The sequence below is a fragment of the Diaphorina citri genome, unplaced genomic scaffold (genome assembly GCF_000475195.1).
Source record: "Diaphorina citri unplaced genomic scaffold, Diaci psyllid genome assembly version 1.1 scaffold213, whole genome shotgun sequence".
NCBI classification, from domain to species: domain Eukaryota; kingdom Metazoa; phylum Arthropoda; class Insecta; order Hemiptera; family Psyllidae; genus Diaphorina; species Diaphorina citri.
Window position 1 is genome coordinate 273,267 of NW_007377650.1, and position 27,272 is coordinate 300,538.

General features: G+C 39.8%; 2 protein-coding genes, 3 long non-coding RNA genes and 1 other non-coding gene across 6 annotated transcripts; 1 reads left to right on the plus strand and 5 right to left on the minus strand.

The window, feature by feature from the left end:
• Window positions 1–2,259: 2,259 nt before the first annotated feature.
• On the minus strand, window positions 2,260–7,092 carry LOC103506083 (protein SGT1 homolog). The gene is made up of 3 exons (XM_026821226.1): window positions 7,054–7,092; window positions 2,977–3,654; window positions 2,260–2,894 (listed from the first exon to the last, which is right to left on the minus strand). Exons 1-2 carry the CDS (start codon window positions 7,090–7,092, stop codon window positions 3,010–3,012), a joined length of 684 nt encoding a protein of 227 aa, XP_026677027.1. The 3' UTR covers window positions 2,260–2,894; window positions 2,977–3,009.
• Window positions 6,442–26,875, minus strand: LOC103506084 (integrin alpha-PS1). Its single transcript, XM_026821227.1, has 11 exons — window positions 26,764–26,875; window positions 26,294–26,433; window positions 24,730–24,870; window positions 24,053–24,194; window positions 11,458–11,717; window positions 10,845–11,082; window positions 10,360–10,591; window positions 9,678–9,831; window positions 9,093–9,139; window positions 8,056–8,138; window positions 6,442–7,445 (listed from the first exon to the last, which is right to left on the minus strand). The coding sequence occupies exons 1-11, from the start codon at window positions 26,845–26,847 to the stop codon at window positions 7,233–7,235; spliced, it is 1,734 nt and encodes a 577-aa protein (XP_026677028.1). The 5' UTR covers window positions 26,848–26,875; the 3' UTR covers window positions 6,442–7,232.
• Window positions 13,004–16,558, minus strand: LOC113466110. Its single transcript, XR_003390613.1, has 3 exons — window positions 16,362–16,558; window positions 13,530–13,647; window positions 13,004–13,035 (listed from the first exon to the last, which is right to left on the minus strand). It is a non-coding gene; the product is annotated as an uncharacterized LOC113466110 (long non-coding RNA).
• On the minus strand, window positions 14,357–15,031 carry LOC113466111. The gene is made up of 2 exons (XR_003390614.1): window positions 14,941–15,031; window positions 14,357–14,472 (listed from the first exon to the last, which is right to left on the minus strand). It is a non-coding gene; the product is annotated as an uncharacterized LOC113466111 (long non-coding RNA).
• LOC113466112 lies at window positions 18,853–19,509 on the minus strand. Its single transcript, XR_003390615.1, has 2 exons — window positions 19,377–19,509; window positions 18,853–18,900 (listed from the first exon to the last, which is right to left on the minus strand). It is a non-coding gene; the product is annotated as an uncharacterized LOC113466112 (long non-coding RNA).
• On the plus strand, window positions 25,378–25,465 carry Trnay-gua. The gene is given in 2 exon segments: window positions 25,378–25,414; window positions 25,430–25,465. It is a non-coding gene; the product is annotated as a tRNA-Tyr (tRNA).
• Window positions 26,876–27,272: the final 397 nt, after the last annotated feature.

Below are 27,272 nucleotides of genomic sequence, written 5' to 3' on the forward strand. Positions count from 1 at the left end.
TACATAGTACATAGATTATACCAGACGGTAATCTTCCTCATTAGTAGATAGGCAGGAATAGATGCACAACATGTTGTTATAAAGGAGTAGCTGCACATAATAGAAAGCAAGGGTAAAATACTTGCACCCTTCCTGCTCTTTCCATCCCATCCCATCCCAAAAGTCATCAAAGTGAAAACAAAACACGACTAACATGGTTTTGAAATTACCAGGCTCTGAAACTTGCTGATAATTTTAGTGCATGTTCTAATATGTTAAATGCATTCAGAATCTGCCATAGTGTCTATAGTTTTAACAAGAAGGCGGGTAGGTACCCACTGAATCAGTAGTTTTACCTTTACATAGGAGAATTAAAGAAGAATTTTGATGGGTTATTATCAGTGCAGTACAGTCCAGAAAAGTACTGAATTTTGACCTCAAGGTACTGAAGTACCTACTGAATTTTTTCAAAAAGTACCGAGTATGTTTAGAACTCAGTAGTAAATGGTTAGGTTACCCGGTACTCATTATGATGGTGGCGGGTGTACGTGAGATTAAATCCGGGTACCCAAGGGGTACGCAGGCGAAAAAAGGTTGAGAATTTCTGTTCTAGCTTGCGAAAGTTGAGATATGGTATTTCATTGCAATAAATATCACATGCATTAGCTTCTAGGAGTGTCAAAGGAATATTGAGAAGTTAGTGAAGAAGTTTTGCTGGACATATACCTACGTGGGTTGTTGTATTCATCAGCGCTTATTGAGATAAGAGAAGGGGAATAAAGAAAATTTGGCTGTATTCACGGAAGGTTAAGGACATGAGAACATTAAGATTCGTCTCAAACTACCTGAGTTGACCTTTTTCATAACACGATTCGTCTCAAAAAAGGGGCTCAAAATTAGCATAACACGATTCGTCTCAACACTGAATCTAAAGATAAGAGAGAAAAATCCCATCCCATGACAAAATATATATCCCTCGAAAAAACACCCAACCCAGAACTATGGAAATTAGATACATAATTATATCTACCTAACCTAGGTACCTACAACTACATACTCACAATCCAAAAAAATATTGTCTAGTAAAACAAAAAGAGGATTTTCTTAGATTTCAATTGAAACAAAACAAACAAATAGGTTTCTTCAAACTCATTTTGCGAACAGAAAAGGTCATCTGTCATCTCTATCCGAGTGGCTTTCACTCTATCTCATCTTTCAGTCCCCCTGTTCCCAAAAACTTTACCGAGGCCCTGGGAACAAATATTGAACTTTCTCGTAACGTAGAACTCCGAAGTTTCCTTCGAAAAACTTCAGTTCCAATTTGATTCTTCTGACGCAACAAAGGAGAGTGTTCCGTCGTATCGTGACAGCTGAATTGTTACAAAAAACACCTAAGCTAAACATTAAAGAGGCGCTGTCTATAAATAACAGGAACAGTATTTAGTGAAGTACCACTCAGAAAGTGTTTTGGACTTTATCTTTATAAGTTTATAAATATTTACCATTAGCTTCCTATCTATTTTTAGCAACAGGATTTGGTTACTTTTACCATGGCCGAGGGTCAATGCGTGGGCCAGTGTGCACGTGGATTACCCCTGCTGGCAAAAGATTCCTGGAATTTCCCACGAGCCATTTCAAAAAGCTAGCCATTTTAATACAGCCCTTTTTAATAGCACTTTGTACAACATAGTCGAAATATACATATATGTAGGTGTAGATACTCGAATCAACATTTTGTGCAATATACTCGCTGAACTTCTATGAAATTATCAGTTTTAACAAAGTCTTTATACAATATCTTGAGAAGCTTCTTAACTAATATTGGTGGTATGGTTGTCAATGTGATTGGGAGAACGTTTATCAATATGGACGATATATAAATATAACAGGATTTGGTTACTTTTACCATGGCCGAGGGTCAATGCGTGGGCCAGTGTGCACGTGGATTATCCCTGCTGGCAAAAGATTCCTGGAATTTCCCACGAGCCATTTCAAAAAGCTAGCCATTTTAATACAGCACTTTTTAATAGCACTTTGTACAACATAGTCGAAATATACATATATGTAGGTGTAGATACTCGAATCAACATTTTGTGCAATATACTCGAAATACAGTGCGTTCATAAAGTCGCCTCCTTTTAAATTTTGTACTCGGGCCTTATAGGAAGGAATTTTTAGGAGAGTGTACCGTCGTATCGTGACAGCTGAATTGTTACAAAAAACACCTAAGCTAAACATTAAAGAGGCGCTGTCTTCTGTCTATAAATAACAGGAACAGTATTTAGTGAAGTACCACTCAGAAAGTGTTTTGGACTTTATCTTTATAAGTTTATAAATATTTACAAAAAAATACAATCGCAATAATCATCTTAGAGCAATATACTGGATGAATGTGAATTAAATGAAATTGATCTAAAAACGAATTCTTACGTTTAAGAAAACTGTGAGGTAATTGAGATTTAATAATGAGCAAAATAAATGCAAAGAACTACTGTGTTAGGCCTGAGAGGAATCATAATTATTATATTATGATAGAAATAGAACACTCAATTTTCGAGGGCTCTACATTCTACAATAAATGATAGGTAGGAGTAATGGAGTATAGTATATCCTATAGACCTATAGTGGAAGATAATACCACCTGATCTTTAGAGCCCAATATTTAATATGACAGGCTTATGAGTGGAAATCATATCACCAAGTTTAAAAGAATATTTGTGAGGATGGACTTCTTTCATCAGTCGAAATCGAATTTTGACTTAAGAGCAAATTAGCTATTTTGCGAATTGCGATCAGAGCATTTGGAGAATATCTTATTAAATTTATATCGATTAAAAATATCAGAAAATTCAATAAGAACGGTGGTGACAGACAATTTGAAAAAATCAAACACAAAAGCAGAAGAATTCCTGTACATAGGTAATTATTACATTGTGGGACATTAAGAATCCCACTTTTTGTACTCTAGTCCTTCAGGAGGCTTAATATCTACCGTGGAGTGTACATAGGTAATTATTACATTGTGGGACATTAAGAATCCCACTTTTTGTACTCTAGTCCTTCAGGAGGCTTAATATCTACCGTGGATCTCTTCACTTCATCCCAGTTTGTACTCAGCACGGTTCCTCCAGATTCGAGGAAAGATTTGTTCATAGCTTTTCGCACTTCGTCACTTCCCTCTCCATATATCTTCTGGAATAGTTCATTCAACGCTGCCTCTCCCTCTTTCTTTTCATCCTCTATTTGCTGGGCCACTTTGTCCCAATCTCTTTTGTAAGGGGTTTTGGGCGCGCTAGGGGCTTTTGTTTCTTCCTTGGCTTCCAAATCACTCCATCGTTCGTCACTTGTCTTTGCAAGTTTGACTTCTATTTTTGTGCCAAGTATTCGGAAGCTTGAAGTTGTTGGATCTATGGGACGGTAGAGGTTTAGATGAAGTCTGTGTTGAGTGGAAGAGGACGGGTCTAGGGTGACGACTATGTCCACGCTATTCTGATCTATATTAACCTGAGTAGTTTCTGCTTTCGCTTGTTTGATAAGGGCATCTACCACTACTTGTTTCTCTGTCTGATACCAATTGTGTCGAATGTTTTGTACAGTGGGAGTGGGGGGAGGAGGGGCGGTACCTGCAACAGAAACATCAGAAGATCCTGTTAATATCCTTCTAGAAAACACAATTTATACCACATTTAAGTTCTAGAACAAAACAAATTAACGCTCCTCCTCCTCCCCTGTTCTATGCGACAAAAACGACAACTTAAATGAAAAAGAAGAGAATACTCATTCAAAGTAAATGTTACACAAGTAGGCTTGCCAAACGTCCCAAATTGGCTGGGACAGTCCCAAATTTCAGGGGGTGTCCCATTGTCCCGTTCAGTTTTTCATTTTGGGGCATTTTGTCCCGAATTTCCATTTTTGTCCCAGAAAAATTTTGGGACGCGTTTTTTAACTTAACTAATTTTCTACGCGTCCCGAATCGACATTTCGGATATTTGGCAAGCCTATCAATGCAGCATACCTAGGTAAGAAATCCAAGCCTCTAAGCAACTGTCACTATCACGTAAACAACAGCTACCCAAGTTCCTACTTATCTACCTACCTCTATTTGAGACAGAGGTGTGCTGACAGCTGTCAGTGAGTCTGATACCCAATATTACACAGGAAATGAAGATGTTAAAAAAAGTGCTTTCTAAACGTTCTAGAACTTTCTTCTGTCTGCAATGATGTCTGGTAGTCTACACTTACCTACAAGATCACTTGTTTGTAGAGTGAAGCTCAAAGGTTTGAAAAGCTCACCAACCAAAGGAAAATGTTCAAAAGACCTCTGAAAAAAATTGAAAAACTTAAAACCAATAGAAAAAGGGACAAACTAAACTAACTAAACTTTCAAATTTGCCAAAAAAAATTAACAACTTCAACACTTCAACTTTCAAAAAATTGAAAAGCTGAAAAAGAATTTGCTAACTTCACGTACACGTTTGATAACATGGTGATGTGTGTGAAGTTTACAACGTGTCGCTTGGGGAAGCTGAAGGTCTGTTCACACGATGCAAAAAGCGTTATGCGCTATGATGGAGGGCAATGACTTGGGGGCTCCGGCCTATTCTTCAAACAAAAAATTCATGTTAACCCCTAGGTCGCGGGATCGATTTCCGCCCGGGTCGGCTTTTATTCTGAACGCGTTCTCGAAACGGCTGGCTTTCTCCCATCCTGTCTTGCTTGCTTGCTTCTCTCTTTGATTTCTGGAAGATTGGCTGTGTTTCAGCAATGTCAACCGACCAAAGTGTGTAGCTGTAGAGTTCTGTTGTAAATACAGAATGTAAGCCTAGTCTATTGTTCAATATATTTAAATAATTAAATACACATTTGATTACCAAAATAAGACGCATTTCAAGGCTAGATAAGATATTAATTTGATGTATAATACTTGGCCTTGATGCTTAGCGTGTAAATAAATAAATAAAAAATAAAACTTTTTGAGATAACAAAACCCCGGTAAGGTTTGGTCATTTTGTCTATGCATTCTACGAATCTTACAATGAGAGTTTTGAATCAAGGCATACCTATTTCCATCCGATCTGGCTTTCAATATTTTTTTTTAATAAGAGGATGAGCTTTTTCTTTATTTTATTTACAAAATACAAAATATTACAATTCACGGTTGATGATACATGTAAACTTATTACCTAAACATTATACAATCAACTACATGCGATCTACTGGTTTAATTACAAATTTTGTAAATAAAACCGCGATATAAATAAATTTATTAAAATAATATGTAAGGCACCAATAGGTGGTTTCAGACTTCTTGCTAGAAGGCACAGGATCAATAATAGTTTTAAGTATGTGACACAAATAAAATTAAGTGGTATTTATAAGTACGAAATTAGACGATTGAAGTTGAAAAAGTATTAGTTTTTAAGTACTTAATTATGTCAGGTACCTTAGCTTTATGTAAGTACCTACTTATTTAATCAATCAATAAGTACATGGGGGCTTAAATGAATTACTTTTAAGTATCTTTTACGAGCAAATATAAGTATTTTCTTTTCAAGTAATTACCGTCGAAAAAAAAATATGTTCTCAAAACGTTTCATTGTCTTTTAAAGATTTAGGATGCGGAAAGGATTTAGTTTTTCTTAAGCTTCATATAAGTTCCCTATAGGAATGAGAATGTTTTCGTAGGTAATGATTTTTTCGTTGTCTTGGTAATGGTAAATATACCTAGAGATACGAATAATACAGTCATGATCACAGCTTGGCTACGTAAAATTGGCACAAAAATTTAGCACTGTTGGTATCGAAATCGATACATAAAACTATACATTGTAAATTCGACTAAAAAAAAGCCGATTTATGCTGGGGACACACTGGTGAACAGCATTTATGGTCCATCAGGACTCCCCTGTAACACGGACATTATTCAAGTCCAAGTGTTGGCCGAGCTGGTTTGGTATGGTAAGTTCCCTGTAGGAATGAGAATGTTTTCGTAGGAAATGATTTTTTCGTTGTCTTGGTAATGGTAAATATACCTAGAGATACAAATAATACAGTCATGATCACAGCTTGGCTACGTAAAATTGGCACAAAAATTTAGCACTGTTGGTATCGAAATCGATAAATAAAACTATACATTGTAAATTCGACTAAAAAAAAGCCGATTTATGCTGGGGACACACTGGTGAACACCATTTATGGTCCATCAGGACTCCCCTGTAACACGTAGATTATTCAAGTGTCAAGTCCAAGTGTTGGCCGAGCTGGTTTGGTACGGAACCTCTCTCCACGTTTTATCACGTTTCTGAATTTCAGACATCTATACAGCCTTGTTAGCTTGGAGGGAGAGTGTGTTTGTAGTAAGCGCTAGAGGTGAACCTGAACACCATTTATGGTCCATCAGGACTCCCCTGTAACACGGACATTATTCAAGTCCAAGTGTTGGCCGAGCTGGTTTGGTATGGAACCCCTCTCCACGTTTTATCACGTTTCTGAATTTCAGACATCTATACAGCCTTGTTAGCTTGGAGGGAGAGTGTGTTTGTAGTAAGCGCTAGGTCGCGCGTTCGATTCCCGCCCGGGACGGACTTTAACAGAAAAGCTTCGTTCTCGGAACGGCTAGCTTTCTCCTATCCCGCCCTTCTCTTTTTGACTTCGGGATGGTAAGACTACAATATGTAGTTACAGTCTCTCCACGTTTTATCACGTTTCTGAATTTCAGAGATCCATACAGCCTTGTCAGCTTGAAGGGAGAGTGTCTCCGTAGTAAGCGCTAGGTCGCGCGTTCGATTCCCGCCCGGGACGGACTTTAACAGCTTCGTTCTCGGAACGGCTAGCTTTCTCCTATCCCGCCCTTCTCTTTTTGACTTCGGGATGGTAAGACTACAATATGTAGTTACAGTTCCCTCTATCACACCTCTTCAAACAGATGTCTACGGGGCTGGTGTGAATCAGGCTTTAAAGGTGTGTCCAAACATAGTCGACCACGTCGATCGACCATACGTCGAGGTAAATCTATGTTGTCGAGGTGCTATACGCTTTCAGTCGACGTCGAGACTATGTGTGGAAACACCTTACCAGTATTGGAGGCTCGGCAGAGTGACGAGGTGAATCCATGCTGTCGAGGTGGTACACGCTTTCAGTCGACGTCGATCGACTATGTGTGGACACACCGTATCGGAGGCTCGGCGGGGGTGACTGTACAAAGTCTATTCTATATCACATAGGGGTCGGCATATCGCCTGAGGATGCAAGGCTCAGTCATCATCTTCATCCTCATAGGTTGTTCTCAGGTTCCCGCTCAGGGTGGGATCAGGCGGGGGGTGCCTGTGACGGCGGAAGAACCCTAGTCTCCGCAGACACAGGATGAGTAGGATGAGAAGGAGAAGGCCCAGCAAGATGGCTAGCAGGATGATGTGCCACACAGGTCGGGACTGTTGAACCAGGTCCTTCATGGCTACTGTCTTCACCTGAAGGGAGAAAAGGATATCATTTTAGCAAGATTAAGAAATATTCGTCATCAATTGGGCATAATTGGCGGTAAAGGTAGAAAAACACCTCACGTGACGTGATAATGTGGCTGTCATGAACGAGATTACCTCCAATATTATGGGGAAATTTTGAATTACATCTTTTTGACTCCCCATGACTTCACGTGACGTGATGGAAGTGTGCTTGTTAAAATTTCTAGTTCTCAAAATTATTGCAAGTATTTATATTGGCTAGCCTAGTTAGCTTGGAGGGTAGCGCGTCTGCCTTGTAAACGCTAGATCGTGGGTTCTATTCCCGTCCGGGACAAACTTCATCCCTAACAGATAAGGTTCGTTTTCGGAGCAGCTGGCTTTTTCCTATCCTGTCTTTCTTCCTTTGATTTTGGGAAGATGAGATTTTTTTTCCATTATTATTATTACTTTTTTTTTAAGCATTTATTTTCTTTCCTGCTTTAGGTACTTTCTCCCGTTTATACGGGCCCGATGTTTATAGCCAGTCTTTACTCTATTTTGCAATTCTATTTTGCCTAAAAATAGAAAGTAAAAAAGGCAAGGGACTCGAACCCCGGACCCTCTCAGTCACACTCACCTGAGTCTCATCATCAGTCAGGTTTTTCTGGTGTAGGAACAAGGAGAGAGGTATGTCAATCTTAGCACGGGATGCAATGATAACTTTCAGCCTTGTAGTAAAAAACACCTTATGACCACAAGTGTGGAGTAAGTAGCAGTGGCGTAGCGTCCATGTAGGGCGTGTATGGCGGCCATGCACTCAAAATTTACTCAAATACCCTTAAATATTTATGAAGAAGCATGTGCATTTGTGCATGACTTATGTAGTATAATGTGCATGGTGAAGCACAATAATCTGAAACTAATAGAAATTAAAATTCAAAACATTGAAAATTGAAATAGGCCTAGGTACAGTTATTTCCTTATTCCTTCTGATGCTTGATACCAACACATGTGGACATATCTCTAATATTCACCAATAAATCAGCCTTGGAGTAACAAACACCTTATGACCACAAGTGTGGAGTAAGTAGACATATTTTAGAATCCCAGCAAAATTTGTTGCCTCTGAACAGTATGGTTTTTATCACGCTACGCCACTGGTAAGTAGACATATTTTAGAATCCCAGCAAAATTTGTTGCCTCTGAACAGTATGGTTTTTATGACTGATGTTCTTTTTTTTAGAACTGTATGATGTTCATTTGCCATTTTGGTAATGGTTCAGTATTACTAGCCCTGTTTTTTATTCCTAAGTCACATACCTACATGTGAACCCAACACTGGGTTAATGCTTGTTTTTCATTTCACTTCCCCTCCTGACATATCTCTTCAAGTGAATGCCACATCCTAAATTCTGAAAGCTCTAAGTCACATACCTACATGTGAACCCAACAGGCCAACACTGGGTTAATGCTTGTTTTTCATTTCACTTCCCCTCCTGACATATCTCTTCAAGTGAATGCCACATCCTAAATTCTGAAAGCTACTCTTGATTAGCATCAAATACAAAATTGTTTTCCAATGTGTCCGCTACGTAGATGTTGTTTGATGAGTTTTCACAGTTTTTACTCCCATTCCTGACAAGAGTTAATGCCACATTGATGTAATGTAGGGAACTCGGTCTACATGAGGGTAGTCTTCTACCAGAGTAGAGTTAAATAGCCTGAAATTAGAAACATAGACGGAGGTGAAAGTACTGATTGAAGACTCGGTAACTTTGTGAACGTCGATTTTAACTATTGTTTAATACGTTTAAAAAGTGAAGTAGTATTCGTTTTCCATAGAACGCAATAGGAGGTGAAATTCTCTGAGAGAAAACCTTTTGGAGTACTAAAGCTAGAAATAATTTTGCTTTGGAACATCTCAAAGTTTGCCAGTCTAGTTAGCTTGGCTGGTAGCACGTCCCCCTTGTAAGCGCTTGGTACCTCCTTATTTCTTCGATTTCAGGACGATAAGACCTCAGTAGTTATGTTTACCAACTCGGGAGTGAGATGAAACGAGGATTTCCCTAACCTCGGATTGAACTCAATCCTGAAACATTCACGGTAGTAAAACTCGACCTTACAGTTCTCTTGAAAACATAATCAAGTTTTAAAAATAGGCCAAGGACGATGCCTTTTTTGGCCCGATATTCGTTTTCCTACAAAGTTTTCGAACCCGGTTCTCTCAATATCAAACCTAGTACGGTGACCGCCACTCACCTCGCACGGATGGTAATTGTGGCTTCATGATTGGCATACAAGTTGTACACATCACAGGTGATCTTGAAACATCTGGCCGTGCCTAGCAAACAGTCCTGGAATGGATACCAACATAGAGTTAATGATTTGAGGCTAGAAATATCATGCTTACGTTCTAGAATCAGGCTCAAAAGGTTCCAATTCCTACTCGTGGTTTTATTCCCCTTTTTCATTCCCTGAAAGCTGATCTGAAAACGCTTCGTAAACCTTTTTATTTTACCAATAGACCTTGGAAGCTTGGAACAGGATTTGAACTTTCCCAAAGCTTATAGCAGTTCCATAATTATTAACACGGGCTAGAAATATCATGCTTACATTCTAGAATCAAGCTCAATAGGTTCCAATTCCTCTACTCGTGGTTTTATTCCCCTTTTTCATTCCCTGAAAGCTGATCTGAAAACGCTTCGTAGACCTTTTTATTTTACCAATAGACCTTGGAAGCTTGGAACAGGATTTGAACTTTCCCAAAGCTTATAGCAGTTCCATAATTATTAACACCAATAAACAACAAAAGTTGGAGCTTGCAGTGTATATTACATGAAATTAGTACAGGAATTTCTCATAATAAAGCATCATAAATGTATATGAAAATAATACATGAATTTATACATTAAGTGAAAAACAAGACAATTTTATTACTCACCCTCAAGTTGCAGCTGAGCTTTAACATGGAGCTCGGACTCGCATTCATCATTGCTCCCGCAGTCTTTATGGAACGTTGCGTGGAATACTCTGGCTGCTGCCGTCTGATCCAGTATGGGGAACTCATCGATAGACTGGAGAGGAGATCCGGGTTTTATCCTGCTAGGTTCTTGCTGTACGAGAGAATAGCTTAGCTTCATCTTGATCGGGGATTGGATGTCTTTGGTGTTTTCCTGGTGAAGGAAGAAGAGATATGTATTAATTTAATTTAAATGAATTGAATATCATAACCAATGTGAACACAAAGAGGTAGGTACTTTCATCTTACTTTGTGCTTTTTTTTTTTTGTTTCTCCTTTACGGTAGACCAGACTCCGAAAATTTAGACCATACACCCCCCGCCCCCAATCGGCTCTATTACAAGTTTAGAATAATGCTTCATAACTTCATTTCTCATTTTAATTCGTATCAGGGTACCCAATATTACCTTGACATAGGCAGTCTGAAGTCGGCAATGTCTAGATTCTCCCGATTTGAGCTCTATCTTTTCCTCCACGATGTTCCACTTGGCTGCCTTGTCAGGGCCGAAGTAAATCCGGGAGAATTTCTGCGTGGGCACAAAGGTTTCTGCTTCCAGTTTATATCGTAGAATAAGCTTTCCATTGCGGCGTGAATTGGAGGAAGCATTGAGGGATTCGATGTTGACGCACGTTTGAAACGTGAAACTGGAAAAGAGAGGAAACAAGTTATTAATGATGATTTATTTTGAGGAAGAGAATGGTCGGATTGAAAGTCACTCGTCAGCCAAGTTGGCTTGGAAGGTAGCGCACCTGAGCCGTCTGCCTTGTTAGCCCAAGGTCGCGGGTTCGATTCCCACCTGGAGCAAACTTCATTAAAAATAGATAAGGTTCGTTCTCGGAACGGGTGGCTTTCTCCTACCCTGATCTCCTTCTCTCTTTGATTTTGGGAGGATAAGACCTCCGCACAGTTGTTCCCTCCACCAAATGTTTTTTTTTGGGGGGGGGGAGAGTTGAAATGTTAGGGTCTTTTTAGGGGTGTGAACTAGTCACTGATTTTTGAGCCTCTAACTAATCACTTACCAGGATTGTTCAGCTGTAGGGTCCACAGGACAGCCTTGTTTGGACGGGTCGATATTTCGCAGGTTGAACTCGGGATCAAGCGACGTTGCCAGTTGAATGATGGGCCGGGCCCTCAGGAGTACGGCCCCTCCAGATTCGTACGCTCCAACCAGTAGATCAGGATAGCCATTGTTGTCCATGTCTACGCCAGAAGACAGAGAGGAGCCCCAGGTGCGCAGAAACTCCCCGGACGGGGTCGGTATGGACTCGGACTCTATTATCTGAAATAGAATAAGATAGAATGGAATAGAATAGAATGGTATGGTATAGAATCAAGCAGAATCAACCCCCTGGTGTACGTATACATAATTAAGGAGCGCGGTAGCGCTCCGCCCCGCCAAGTCAAGAAAGTTTGACCGCGCTACTAGAGATATTATACGCGACAGGGAAATAATAGAATAGGATAGAATGGAATAGAATAGAATGGTATGGTATAGAATCAAGCAGAATCAACCCCCTGGTGTACGTATACATACTTGCCTAGTACTCGAAATAAAATGTGAGAATGTGAGGATAATAATAAAAAGATACCAAGTACCTAATCTATGCTAAAAGTTTGAAATACCTTCCTATACCCTAAGATACCTAATTGTGCCAAGTTTCAAATCAGGGCTGGTAAAAGAGGATCAAAAGTTAGTTATAAAAGTTGACCCAAATAACAAACAAACAAACAAACGGAGATCTCAATTAAAATTTAGCGCACAAGATCGTCAATATGGTAAGCTCCTAGAAATACAAACCCTTGTTCCACAAATGATTTTTTAAAGAGCGCGCACTTTTATACCTATACTAGGTTTTTTCCGTTTAGTTGGGGGACCAGTGTTTAGCTGTGGGACTATATATAAGGATCACAGCAGCCAAACTACGGGATGGGCATGCTACGACAAAGACCACACGAGTCTAATGTAGTTACTTGTGCGACTGTCCGCGAGCTGTGAGCTACTCTACCTATATAAGGATCAGAGCAGCCAAATTACGGGATGGGCATGCTACGACAAAGACCACACGAGTCTAATGTAGTTACTTGTGCGACTGTCCGCGAGCTGTGAGCTACCAGAAAACCTCTCGCGAGCTGTCTTTAGCTCGCGATCGACGGGTTGGCGATCCCTGATTTAGGTACATACATAGGCACTCTCATCATGGTACATTAAAAGAATAATTTCACTACACAAGATCGTCAATATGGTAAGCTCCTAGAAATACAAACCCTTGTTCCACAAATGATTTCTTAAAGAGCGCGCACTTTTATACCTATACTAGGTTTTTTCCGTCTAGTTGGGGGATCAGTGTTTAGCTGTGGGACTATACCTATATAAGGATCAGAGCAGCCAAACTACGGGATGGGCATGCTACGACAAAGACCACACGAGTCTAATGTAGTTACTTGTGCGACTGTCCGCGAGCTGTGAGCTACCAGAAAACCTCTCGCGAGCTAATTAGCTCGCGATCGACGGGTTGGCGATCCCTGATTTAGGTACATACATAGGCACTCTCATCACAAAGTTTGCCTGTCCTTGACCAGGGAAGTTTTGAAAGTTCCTAAGGGGAAAAATAAAATAATGATGAAGTATAAGTAAGGTACTTAGTTTTTTTTTAATTTTTACCTAAGCAGGGGAAAAGCCCCACTTTGGCCAAGGTACTTAGTAGCTCTTTAAATATCTACCTACTTTCTACTTGATCTTTTAATCAATCAAACAATTTTTCTTCTTAGGCCAGCCTATCATTTTGACTTTTACAGCCATACCTGTCAGGTCCACCTGATAGCATGTGTGCTTATCAGGTATCAGGTAGACCTGATCAGGGGTACCTGTTTTTACTGTTAACACTTCTGATGACAATTTACTCCTCTTAGAGGCCCAGGTCAGGTAGATACCTGTCAGGTCTACCTAATAGTGAGTGGCTGGCCTTACATAATAATGTAGGTGTACACCAGATTATTGATTTCATTTTTAGGTAGTTAGTTTTCTGCCTCTCTCCCCGCCAATAGTTGTTAGAAACCATCTATTTTTGGTGATATACCTATCAGAACTTACAATTCAGATCCATACTGGTCGGGCATGTCAAAGCTAAAAGAACTGTCTTGGGGCATTTGACCAGACCCTGGCTGATAAAACTGTGACATCTTGGTCCTCTCAGCACAATAATCTGAAACTAATAGAAATTAAAATTCAAAACATTGAAAATTTATATAGGTACAGTTATTTCCTTATTCCTTCTTGATGCTTGATACCAACACATGTGGACATATCTCTAATATTCACCAATAAATTTCAGCCTTGTAGTAAAAAAAAACACCTTATGACCACAAGTGTGGAGTAAGTAGACATATTTTAGAATCCCAGCAAAATTTGTTGCCTCTGAACAGTATGGTTTTTATGACTGATGTTCTTTTTTTTTAGAACTGTATGATGTTCATTTGCATTTTGGTAATGGTTCAGTATTACTAGCCCTGTTTTTTATTCCTAAGTCACATACCTACATGTGAACCCAACACTGAGTTAATGCTTGTTTTTCATTTCACTTCCCCTCCTGACATATCTCTTCAAGTGAATGCCACATCCTAAATTCTGAAAGCTACTCTTGATTAGCATCAAGTACAAAATTGTTTTCCAATGTCTCCGCTACGTAGATGTTGTTTGATGAGTTTTCACAGTTTTTACTCCCATTCCTGACAAGAGTTAATGCCACATTGATGTAATGTAGGGCTAGAGGTTGATTTGAGTCCAAGTCAAGTCAAAAATCTTACCATCTACTTGAGGCACATCTTCCAGATACAGCAAGGGTTTGCCCTCCTTCCCGTCTTGCCTAGCCACCTGGTAAGGCCAATCCACACTGATGTGTAGCGACGATAATCGCCAGGGCCCCGCATTGAACACTTGGTAGGTGTGAGTGAGGCGTGTGCCCACCTCGTCCAGATAAAGGGGGGGCTTGGTGGGGGGCAAGCCCCCGTAGAATACGTGCTCGGGTCTGTGCGTCCTGAGAAACAGAGAAGCGCAAGTTCAAGTTTAAAGTTGTAACTGTCTAAATGCGAGCTTAAAATATGGTTAGTAGTAAATGTCAGGAGTTGTCCATCAGGAGATTTTCTTACTCCGTCGCAAAAATGCGCTGGTCAATTTTCGCCGATGATGTCTAGAATTAATGCCTCAGTGCTTTTTGAGCACCAGTATTTTGTTCATAAGACCTTGGCAGTTACAGTTCCATCTATCAAACCTCTTTAAAAAAGTTGTTACTTTAAACTCCTATTGGCTTAAAAATGTCAGGAGTTGTTTGTTTCTTACCCAATGAGTGTAGATGTCTAAAATTAATGCCTCAGTGCTTTTTGAGCATCAGTATTTTGTTCATAAGACCTTAGCAATTGCAGTTCCCTCTATCAAACCTCTTTAAAAAAGTTGTTACTTTAAACTCCTATTGGCTTAAAAATGTCAGGAGTTGTTCGTTCCTTACCCAATGAGTGATAACTCAGCTTTGCGCACAATAATAGCTTTTAGCACCAGAGGTTTCTCATGACCTATGTCCTTGGAAGTCGATTCTAGAATTAATGCCTCAGTGCTTTTTGAGCATCAGTATTTTGTTCATAAGACCTTGGCAGTTACAGTTCCCTCTATCAAACCTCTTTAAAAAAGTTGTTACTTTAAACTCCTATTGGCTTAAAAATGTCAGGAGTTGTTTGTTTCTTACCCAATGAGTGATAACTCAGCTTTGCGCACAATGATAGCTTTTAGCACCAGAGGTTTCTCATGACCTATGTCCTTGGAAGTGGAGTTAGCCCAGAGTGTGAAGTATAACTCGGGTTCTTCTCCTACTGGGCGAACTGTTGCCTGTGAGCTCTAGTTCTAGAGAGTCAGGTCTCTGGTAGAGATTCAGAGGGTTTACCTCGCTGTGCACGATGCATTTGCCTCCGCCCAAACCTGAGGAATATAATGAACTTATTAAACGTCCTGTCGAGAGAAAAAATAAAGATTGTAAACGAAAAGGGAGGTTCCAAAGAGCTGAAAAAGGTATTATTACTTACCGTTATATGTTTTTGGATACTTTGTTTCTCATCTGACTCAAGTTTTGCCTACTTTGTAGACTTTATCAAGGAAACTGACCAAGGAAACAGGGTCAGTTTCCGACCTTTTACTCGTAAATCATCATTAACACTTTTTGTAACAACCTCAGTGGTGCAGTGGTTAGATCTGGAGGTTGGTGGTTCGAGTCCAAGTCATTTATAATAAAGCAAGGTCTTTTGTTGTAAACATTATTGTTAAGTTGAAAAAGGTATTATTGCTTACCGTTATATGTTTTTGGATACTTTCTTTCTCATCTGACTCAAGTTTTGCCTACCTTGTAGACTTTATCAAGGAAACTGACCAAGGAATCAAGGGTCAGTTTCCGACCTTTTACTCGTAAATCATCATTAACACTTTTTGTAACAACCTCAGTGGTGCAGTGGTTAGATCTGGAGGTTGCTGCGTCTTAAATCCCTGATGCGAATCTCGAGTAGCTTCAGGTTCCGCCATATTGTAATTGAATTGAGGGAAATGAAAAAAAATGTTTTGTAATTTCTCCACTAGATGTCGTCATGTTTCTTGAATTTCCACTTTTTACCCCCACTCCTGACGCAGAGTGAACGCCGCATCGATGCGGCGTAGGAATGAAAAACAGACCTAACAGCTACCCAAGTTCCTACTTATCTACCTACCTCTATTTGAGACAGAGGTGTGCTGACAGCTGTTGGTGAGTCTGATACCCAATATTACACAGGAAATGAAGATGTTAGGTGTAAAATCAAGATTCAAAACACAGAAAACACTCAAAAAGTGCTTTCTAAACGTTCTAGAACTTTCTTCTGTCTGCAATGATGTCTGGTAGTCTACACTTACCTACAAGATCACTTGTTACTTGTTTGTAGAGCGAAGCTCGAAGGTTTGAAAAGCTCACCAACCAAAGGAAAATGTTCAAAAAACCTCTGAAAAAAATTGAAAAACTTAAACCCAATATAAAAAGGGACAAACTAAACTAAACTTTCAAATTTGCCAAAAAAAATTTACAACTTCAACACTTCAACTTTCAAAAAAATTGAAAAGCTGAAAAAGAATTTGCTAACTTCACGTACACGTTTGATAACATGGTGATGTGTGTGAAGTTTGCAACGTGTCGCTTGGGGAAGCTGAAGGTCTGTTCACACGATGCAAAAAGCGTTATGCGCTATGATGGAGGGCAATGACTTGGGGGCTCCGTCCTATTCTTCAAACAAAAAATTCATGTAACCCCTAGGTCGCGGGATCGATTTCCGCCCGGGTCGGCTTTTATTCTGAATGAATAAGGTTCGTTCTCGAAACGGCTGGCTTTCTCCCATCCTGTCGTGCTTCTCTCTTTGATTCCTGGAAGATTGGCTGTGTTTCAGCAACGTCAACCGACCAAAGTGTGTAGCTGTAGAGTTCTGTTGTAAATACAGAATGTAAGCCTAGTCTATTGTTCAATATATTTAAATAATTAGGTTCTTCTCCCAAAGTCTGCGGGTCAAACCTGAAAACAGGAGGCATGGGTTAGTTAAAACGAATCTTTAGTCCTATCTCAGCAGGATAAACAAGGTATAGGTATTCTATTATTACAAAACACATCAAATTTCCGTGTGTAGTAACACCAGAGGTCTTATTGTCCTTTGTCTAATCTAAGTTTTAACTGACTAACTTGATAGCCCGGATCCCTCTTATGGTGAAGATCGAAAGTGCCAACAGTGGGCCCGTCCTCGAAAACAGCTTTTGTGGTATACTAGGGTAAAGTTTACGAAAATAGACCATTTTGGAATACAGAATTACGGTCTCAATTACGTAAATATGTGTCCTGAATTTCCAAAGTTTTTCTGGATTTCAATAGTTTATCACAGATGACAGACTTTAGGCCTTACTTCAATACCGCTCTGTGAAGGGGAAAACGCGTTACCTTAGTTTCAAATTAGACAAGGTCTTCTGATGTAACATTATGTACTATGTTCTTAAACCTATTAAAATATACGAGACCTTGTTTAGACTGCTGGGAGTGCTGGGGTAAAGGGACTTTTCAGTCTCATTCGAGCGGGGTAAACAAGGTATATTCTATTCTCGTCTATTATTTGGGCCCTAATACAATACCACTCTCTGAGAGGGGAAAACGCCTTACCTCAGTTTCAAATGAGACGAGGCGTTCTTCTTAAACGGATTGCCCAGGGCACACACTACAAGACTAGTGTTATACGGGTTGCACAGTGCACCACGCTGTCCTTCCAATCCAATATAGGATAGATGGGGATGATGAGCGATGAACAGCTGAGCTTCATAGGCCGACTCACCAGCGTTGTGAGTGCTGACGTTCAGGAGAACTTCTTGGTGTTGACCCAGGAGGAGCTCGTAACTGCCCACCATTTCTGTGGACTCTGTGGAGGGAGAGAATGGGATAGTCATTTGGTGGGATGGTAATTTGGTAATAGTGGGATAGTAGTTTGGTGATATTTATATTGGCCAGACTAGTTAGCTTGGAAGGTAGCGCGTCTGCCCTATAAGCGCTAGATCGTGGGTTCTATTCCCGTCCGGGACAAACTTTATCCCTAACAGATAAGGTTCGTTTTCAGAGCAGCTGGCTTTTTCCTATCCTGTCTTTCTTCCTTTGATTTTGGGAAGATGAGATTTTTTTCCATTATTATTATTACTTTTTTAAAGCATTTATTTTCTTTTCCTGCTTTAGGTACTTTCTCCCGTTTATACGGGCCCGATGTTTTCAGCCAGTCTTTTCCGGTCAGTACTCTATTTTGCCTAAAAATAGAAAGTAAAAAAGGCAAGGGACTCGAACCCCGGACCCTCTCAGTAACACCCACCTGAGTCTCATCATCAGTCAGGTTTTTCTGGTGTAGGAACAAGGAGAGAGGTATGTCAATCTTAGCACGGGATGCAATGATGACTACTGGGATAGTAGTTTGATGAATTGAGGGACTAGCTGTATTTTCCTTTCAGAAACTGAAACCTATCGTTTTGGAATCCATAATCTTGGAATTGATTCGATCCGCAAAAATTGGTAGGCACCTAATAATAATCGGATACTATCAAAATCACATTTATGCAAAAAATGTTTGCGAATCAAATGCAAAGGATGCGAAAATTCCAGACTCATCCGGGAGAAAAGAGGTAAAATGGAAAGAATGAAAAATGGTAGGTTCAGGCAAACCGAAAAACGGTAATTACTTTCCTATGGGTACCTCTGGTACCTGCATTAGCTTTCAAGTACCAATTACGCTACCAAGTACTTCTTCGAAGCAAGATTCTTCTACTCTTTCAAAGCATCAAATGACACAAATAACGCGGATTGCATTCAGAGCTTTAAATGCAATATATTGAAGGGACTCGGTCTACATGAGGGTAGTCTTCTACCAGAGTAGAGTTAAATAGCCTGAAATTAGAAACATAGACGGAGGTGAAATTATAAGAGGGAGAACTTTTTGGACTGCTATGACTTCTAAAGCTGGAAATCGATTAGCCAGTTGCCAGCCTAGTGAACTTGAAGGGTAGCTTGCCTGCGTTGTAAGCGCTAGGTCTCGGGTTCGACTGAACAGACAAGGTTCTTTCTCGGAATGGCTGTCTTCCAGTTTGGGACGATAAGACCTCAGTAGTTATGCTGGGGTTTACCAACTCGGAATTGAGATGAAACCATACTTAATACCCAGGTCAACCTCGGATTGAACTCAATCCTGAGATAATCCACGATGGTAAAACTGGACCTTTCAGTTCCCTCTCTCTTAAAAAATAATGAAGTTTTAAAAACAAACCAAGGATGACGCCTTTTTTTGGCACAAGCTATTTTCGGCCACTAAGGTTTCAAACCCGCTTCTCTCAATATCAAACCCAGTACGGCTGACTATCACTCACCTCGCACGGATAGTGATTGTGGCTTCATGATTGGCATACAGGTTGTACACATCACAGGTGATCTTGAAACATCTGGCCGTGCCTAGCAAACAGTCCTGGAATGGATACCAACATAGAGTTAATGATTTGGAGAAAAATTTACCAGAGTAATATTAAGGAAGAAAGAAGTGAAAATATTCTTTTAATGTACCATGATGAGAGTGCCTATGTATGTACCTAAATCAGGGATCGCCAACCCGTCGATCGCGAGCTAATTAGCTCGCGAGAGGTTTTCTGGTAGCTCACAGCTCGCGGACAGTCGCACAAGTAACTACATTAGACTCGTGTGGTCTTTGTCGTAGCATATGTCTACGGGGCTGGTGTGAATCAGGCTTTAAAGGTGTGTCCAAACATAGTCGACCACGTCGATCGAGGTAAATCCATTTGTCGAGGTGCTATACGCTTTCAGTCGACGTCGAGACTATGTGTGGAAACACCTTACCAGTATTGGAGGCTCGGCAGAGTGAAGAGGTGAATCCATGCTGTCGAGGTGGTACACGCTTTCAGTCGACGTCGATCGACGCAGTCGACTATGTGTGGACACACCGTATCGGAGGCTCGGCGGAGGTGACTGTACAAAGTCTATTCTATATCACATAGGGGTCGGCATATCGCCTGAGGGTGAACGGCTCAGTCATCATCTTCATCCTCATAATATTGAAGGGATAAAAAAGTTCAAAACAGGGAGATTAATGCATAAAACATGTTAATCAAAATACTCGACGATACATTTGTGTTAAACAAAATAGAAAACATATGAGAGAATAAAAAGATACTAATGGGGGCCACACTCTGAGAATTTACGACGATTAACATTTAATCTTGGGTTAAGCGAATCTGATTGGCTAAAAATTCGAAATCAACCAAAGAGATTGCTTGATCCATGATTAAAAGTTAATCATAGTTTAACCTCTGAGTGTGGCTCCAGCTATAAATTATTCAAATAAATGAATGAATGGACAAAAGTATAAAACTAGATAAACTATAACAAGACCAAGAAAGAAAGCAACTCACAAAAGTGATAAATTTAGAAAAGATAAAAACGTTTCGACAACCTGAGTCGAGAGAATCAAAGGCAGTAGTAAACTCTGGCAATTCAAATGCCGGAATGGTCAGAGGATTGTAGCCTGAAAATCGAATTGGTATCATTACCATGGTGATCTGGTGATCCTAGCCATCTCAGAAGTAAAATGGACAGAAAGGGGCTAGAAAATGATGTTTATAAAGAGAAAATAAGAATAATTTTAAGACCTCTGTCAGATAGTACAGGAACCTCTCTATTCTCTTACATTCAATTTCTGCAAAGGATGCTGATATGAATGATGTATTTTAAGGCTTTGTAACAGTGCAACAAGTTTCCCGGCAGTGAATTTCCTAGAGGCGTATAAGTAAATTCTTTTCTTTTTGCCAATGAGGTCCCCTGAACAGGCAAGTAGGTTGGGTGGAAGAGCTCCCTGTGTGAGAATCCTGCCATATAAATCCCTAAAAAATAAAAATATATATCTCCCTCTTACCTGGACTCTAATGTTTTGCCTGTTAGCCTCACAGGGGGCTGACAGTTGAGACAATATTGTCCCGAGTTCACATAGATGTAAACTGCACCACCTCCTTCCTTGTCGAAGTAGAACGGAGCTCCCACGACTAAGTCTGGCTTTCTAAAACACAAACGATAAAATTAGAGAAAATTTAAAAATAAATAAATGAAAATATAATTTGTAGAAACGGCCTGAGGTAAAGGTTAAGTCCTAAAGAAATTGGAACTTTTTTTGAGCTTTTTAAGAAACAGTACATTACATTATCAAATCTCTCTCTGATAAGTTGGAGCGGGTTGATCTCAAGTCCTAAAAAATGAGAATTCTTTTTTGCGCTTTTTCAAATTAATAATAATAATAATAATCTGAAACGTGAAACTGGAAAAGAGAGGAAACAAGTTATTAATGATGATTTATTTTGAGGAAGAGAATGGTCGGGTTGAAAGTCACTCGTCAGCCTAGTTGGCTTGGAAGGTAGCGCACCTGAGCCGTCTGCCTTAAGGTTCGTTCTCGGAACGGGTGGCTTTCTCCTACCCTGATCTCCTTCTCTCTTTGATTTTGGGAGGATAAGACCTCCGCACAGTTGTTCCCTCCACCAAATGTTTTTTTTGGGGGGGGGGAGGGGGGAGTTGAAATGTTAGGGTCTTTTTAGGGGTGTGAACTAGTCACTGGTTTTTGAGCCTCTAACTAATCACTTACCAGGATTGTTCAGCTGTAGGGTCCACAGGACAGCCTTGTTTGGACGGGTCGATATTTCGCAGACTCATCCGGGAGAAAAGAGGTAAAATGGAAAGAATGAAAAATGGCAAACCGAAAAACGATAATTACTTTCCTATGGGTACCTCTGGTACCTGCATTAGCTTTCAAGTACCAATTACGCTACCAAGTACTTCTTTGAAGCAAGATTCTTCTACTCTTTCAAAGCATCAAATGACACAAATAACGCGGATTGCATTCAGAGCTTTAAATGCAATATATTGAAGGATAATTACTTTCCTATGGGTACCTCTGGTACCTGCATTAGCTTTCAAGTACCAATTACGCTACCAAGTACTTCTTTGAAGCAAGATTCTTCTACTCTTTCAAAGCATCAAATGACACAAATAACGCGGATTGCATTCAGAGCTTTAAATGCAATATATTGAAGGGATAAAAAAGTTCAAAACAGGGAGATTAATGCATAAAACATGTTAATCAAAATACTCGACGATACATTTGTGTTAAACAAAATAGAAAACATATGAGAGAATAAAAAGATACTAATGGGGGCCACACTCTGAGAATTTACGATTACTTTTAATCTTGGGTTAAGTGAATCTGATATTCTGATTGGCTAAAAATTCAAAACCAACCAATGAGATTGCTTGATCCATGATTAAAAGTTAATCATAGTTTAACCTCTGAGTGTGGCTCCAGCTATAAATTATTAAAATTAACAAATGAATGGACAAAAGTATGAAACTAGATAAACTATAACAAGACCAAGAAAGAAAGCAACTCACAAAAGTGATAAATTTAGAAAAGATAAAAACGTTTCGACAACCTGAGTCGAGAGAATCAAAGGCAGTAGTAAACTCTGGCAATTCAAATGCCGGAATGGTCAGAGGATTGTAGCCTGAAAATCGAATTGGTATCATGATTTAGTTTTTCTTAAGCTTCATATAAGTTCCCTATAGGAATGAGAATGTTTTCGTAGGTAATGATTTTTTCGTTGTCTTGGTAATGGTAAATATACCTAGAGATACGAATAATACAGTCATGATCACAGCTTGGCTACGTAAAATTGGCACAAAAATTTAGCACTGTTGGTATCGAAATCGATACATAAAACTATACATTGTAAATTCGACTAAAAAAAAGCCGATTTATGCTGGGGACACACTGGTGAACAGCATTTATGGTCCATCAGGACTCCCCTGTAACACGGACATTATTCAAGTCCAAGTGTTGGCCGAGCTGGTTTGGTATGGAACCTCTCTCCACGTTTTATCACGTTTCTGAATTTCAGAGATCCATACAGCCTTGTCAGCTTGAAGGGAGAGTGTCTCCGTAGTAAGCGCTAGGTCGCGCGTTCGATTCCCGCCCGGGACGGACTTTAACAGCTTCGTTCTCGGAACGGCTAGCTTTCTCCTATCCCGCCCTTCTCTTTTTGACTTCGGGATGGTAAGACTACAATATGTAGTTACAGTTCCCTCTATCACACCTCTTCAAACAGATGTCTACGGGGCTGGTGTGAATCAGGCTTTAAAGGTGTGTCCAAACATAGTCGACCACGTCGATCGAGGTAAATCCATTTGTCGAGGTGCTATACGCTTTCAGTCGACGTCGAGACTATGTGTGGAAACACCTTACCAGTATTGGAGGCTCGGCAGAGTGACGAGGTGAATCCATGCTGTCGAGGTGGTACACGCTTTCAGTCGACGTCGATCGACTATGTGTGGACACACCGTATCGGAGGCTCGGCGGGGGTGACTGTACAAAGTCTATTCTATATCACATAGGGGTCGGCATATCGCCTGAGGGTGAACGGCTCAGTCATCGGTTTTCCAGTCCATTTTTTCCAAATTTCCAGTCTACTTTTTCAAGATTTTCCACCCTATTCCCACTGCCTCACAAAGAGGAGTGCAATGAGGGGAAAGAAAGGTAGGTACTACGTGAAGTAGGAGGACATAAATTATGAAGTGAATAAAAGGCGGGGTACAAAGTTGATTTCTAATCTTTTTTGGGTCGGGATGGAGTTTTGTTTTTTTTTGTGGCACTTGATTTATTTTGGGAGGAACGACTTGGCGGGGTCTTTTTTATGCCACGAAGTGGTATTTTTTGGGGTTGCATAGTACTCGAAATAAAATGTGAGAATGTGAGGAAAATAAAAGATACCAAGTACCTAATCTATGCTAAATACCTTCCTACCTAATCTAGGTGCCAAGTTTCAAATCAGAGCTGGTAAAAGAGGATCAAAAGTTAGTTATAAAAGTTGACCCAAATAACAAACAAACAAACAAACGGAGATCTCAATTAAAATTTATCCTTTAGAATCTTTAGATGGCTAATGTATAGGGTATAGGGGCTTAGACAGAAGAAACAAGAAGGGAGATTTCTACTAACCTGAGAAGGTTCGGTGGTGATTCCATTCTTGGATCCTAGATAGATGTATACGACACCATTACCCTGGTAGGGGGCACCCACTGCAATGTCCTCGTAGCCATCTTTATTCAGGTCACCAAGATTGGCAATGGCTATTCCAAACCTGACGGCAGAACACACAAAAAAAAAAAAAAAAAAAATATTATTAGAATAAAATATCTACTCTGGTTATAAAGACTTAATTCTAACTGCTAACATTGGATCTTTATTAAATGGGATTATCCTTAATTTATTATTCAATAAATCAAATCAACCAATCAATCACCCAGCCAGTCAGCCAATCAATAGATGTAATATACCTATGATGTCTTTTGCAGCCTTAATATCTCTCATTGGATGATGTTTATAAAGAGAAAATAAGAATAATTTTAAGACCTCTGTCAGATAGTACAGGAACCTCTCTATTCTCTTACATTCAATTTCTGCAAAGGATGCTGATATGAATGATGTATTTTAAGGCTTTGTAACAGTGCAACAAGTTTCCCGGCAGTGAATTTCCTAGAGGCGTATAAGTAAATTCTTTTCTTTTTGCCAATGAGGTCCCCTGAACAGGCAAGTAGGTTGGGTGGAAGAGCTCCCTGTGTGAGAATCCTGCCATATAAATCCCTAAAAAATAAAAATATATATCTCCCTCTTACCTGGACTCTAATGTTTTGCCTGTTAGCCTCACAGGGGGCTGACAGTTGAGACAATATTGTCCCGAGTTCACATAGATGTAAACTGCACCACCTCCTTCCTTGTCGAAGTAGAACGGAGCTCCCACGACTAAGTCTGGCTTTCTAAAACACAAACGATAAAATTAGAGAAAATTTAAAAATAAATAAATGAAAATATAATTTGTAGAAACGGCCTGAGGTAAAGGTTAAGTCCTAAAGAAATTGGAACTTTTTTTGAGCTTTTTAAGAAACAGTACGTTACGTTATCAAATCTCTCTCTGATAAGTTGGAGCGGGTTGATCTCAAGTCCTAAAAAATGAGAATTCTTTTTTGCGCTTTTTCAAATTAATAATAATAATAATAATAAAAAAAAAAAAGTAATATGTAACTCCATTCAAAAATAAAATGAAAATAATTAAAAGCAGGCAACACTTTTCAAACACATTGTACACGCGATACGAATTCATCACACCTTTCACTTTGTTATCACCCTATACCCTGTTATCAGCTGTTCGGAGACACACTGACACGAATTTGAAATTTGAAAATATTATCAGAGGTGAAAGTAAAGCAGTGTTGTGTTGTGGTCGAGCGAGTTTATATTGGCAATGTTTGCCCCTCGTCTCTCATCCTTCGGTAGCTCAGTTGGTAGAGCGGTGGACTGTAGAGTTTGAGCATTGTAATCCATAGGTCGCTGGTTCAAATCCGGCCCGAAGGAACAAATTTTTGATTTTTTTTTTAAATTAATTTTTTTTGCCTTCGGAATAATTTACTTTAGTGCCACACAGGTCGGGACTGTTGAACCAGGTCCTTCATGGCTACTGTCTTCACCTGAAGGGAGAAAAGGATATCATTTTAGCAAGATAAGAAATATTCGTCAATTAGGCATAATTGAGTAACTGCCCACCATTTCTGTGGACTCTGTGGAGGGAGAGAATGGGATAGTCATTTGGTGGGATGGTAATTTGGTAATAGTGGGATAGTAGTTTGGTGAATTGAGGGACTAGCTGTATTTTCCTTTCAGAAACTGAAACCTATCGTTTTGGAATCCATAATCTTGGAATTGATTCGATCCGCAAAAATTGGTAGGCACCTATTGACTCCCCATGACTTCACGTGACGTGATGGAAGTGTGCTTGTTAAAATTTCTAGTTCTCAAAATTATTGCAAGTATTTATATTGGCCAGCCTAGTTTGCTTGGAGGGTAGCGCGTCTGCCTTGTAAACGCTAGATCGTGGGTTCGATTCCCGTCCGGGCATTTACTTTATTATTTATTTAAACTTAGTTTAAGCCAGCCTAATTAGCTTGGAAGCTCTCCCTTGTTAGCGCTAGGTCGCGGGTTCGATTCCCGCCCGGAGCTGATTTCATCCTGAACAGATAAGGTTCGTTTTCGGAACGGCTGGCTTTCTCCTAGCCTGTTTTTAATTCTCTCTTCGCTTTCGGGACGATAAGACCTTAGCAGTCACAGTTTCCTCTATCCTTTATATTTTTTATTTAATTATTTTTCTTACCTAGTTCATTATTCTAATTTATGTGGAATACTTACTTGTCTCCATTCACGTCTACGGTAGTCAGCTCATAACCAAAGCTGGACCCAATCTGTTCCCCTGTTAGCACCAGTCTGGGTTCTAGAATACCATGGTCTGGCTGGTTGGATGTCTTGAAACTCTTTGAAAACAACAAAACCTGGAAATAATAAATCTCAAATTGTTTAAACAGCTCGAACTAAACTAGCGAGTCTCTTTTCAGTAATACGTTCTCGGAACGGCTGGCTTTCTCCTATCCCTGTATTTCTTCTCTCTTCGCTTTCGGGACGATAAGACCTCGGCAGTTACAGTTCCTTCTATTCAACCTCTTAAAAAAATCTAAAGTAATAAGCTCTACTCTTTTTTGTGGCCAATGATTGGGGATCAATTTTTTTATGCCTTGACTTGTATTCAAATCCACGACCTCTCCATTGTCATATGAGCGCTTGACCACTGAGCTCCCTTCTGAGCGTCTCAGGGTTGGACTTACCTCTCCCGTTCCATTACTCCGGGGTGCTCCTGCAGCATAGGCCATCTGTTCGCCTCCGAAGAATTCACCCCCTGTTACAGCCATGCCTGAAAAAACGATATCACATTAGGGTTACAATGGATTTCTTAGCTCGGTTAGTCAGTTCCTTTTGTTTAGTTCTAAGTCTAACAATTACTGATTTAATAGAAAGTTTAAAACGTTATCTTTTTGATTGGTTCATCCAAAAGTATGAGCCCCCAGCATATGGATAACATAGGTCGTATTTCATAATGGAAAGTAAAGGAATATACTGGATTCAGCACCCACTGAAACCAGAACAATCCGTTTTTGAAGTCTATATGTATGGAAGAAAACGGATTGCGTGTGTGTGTTGGGGCATGAAAGTAGACCAAGTTGAAAAAAAAATTCATCAAAATCGGTTAAGTTTAGCGGGAGATATTTGACTTTGAAAAACGTCAAATTTTTCATCATTTTCTGCTGCTGCTGCTGCTGCCGCTTCCGCTTCTTCT

Coding starts and splice junctions, on each gene's coding strand:
- LOC103506083 (XM_026821226.1), bottom strand. CDS start 7,092: ATGGATTCACCTCGTCACTCTGCCGAGCCTCCAATACTG. Junction 3,655..7,053: donor CTGCCGAGCCTCCAATACTG/GTAAGGTGTTTC, acceptor AATGTGGTATAA/ATTGTGTTTTCTAGAAGGAT.
- LOC103506084 (XM_026821227.1), bottom strand. CDS start 26,847: ATGGCTGTAACAGGGGGTGAATTCTTCGGAGGCGAACAGATGGCCTAT. Junction 24,871..26,293: donor GTAGACGTGAATGGAGACAA/GTAAGTATTCCA, acceptor TTTGTGTTTTAG/AAAGCCAGACTTAGTCGTGG. Junction 8,139..9,092: donor CTACCCTCATGTAGACCGAG/TTCCCTACATTA, acceptor CAAGGCTGAAAG/TTATCATTGCATCCCGTGCT.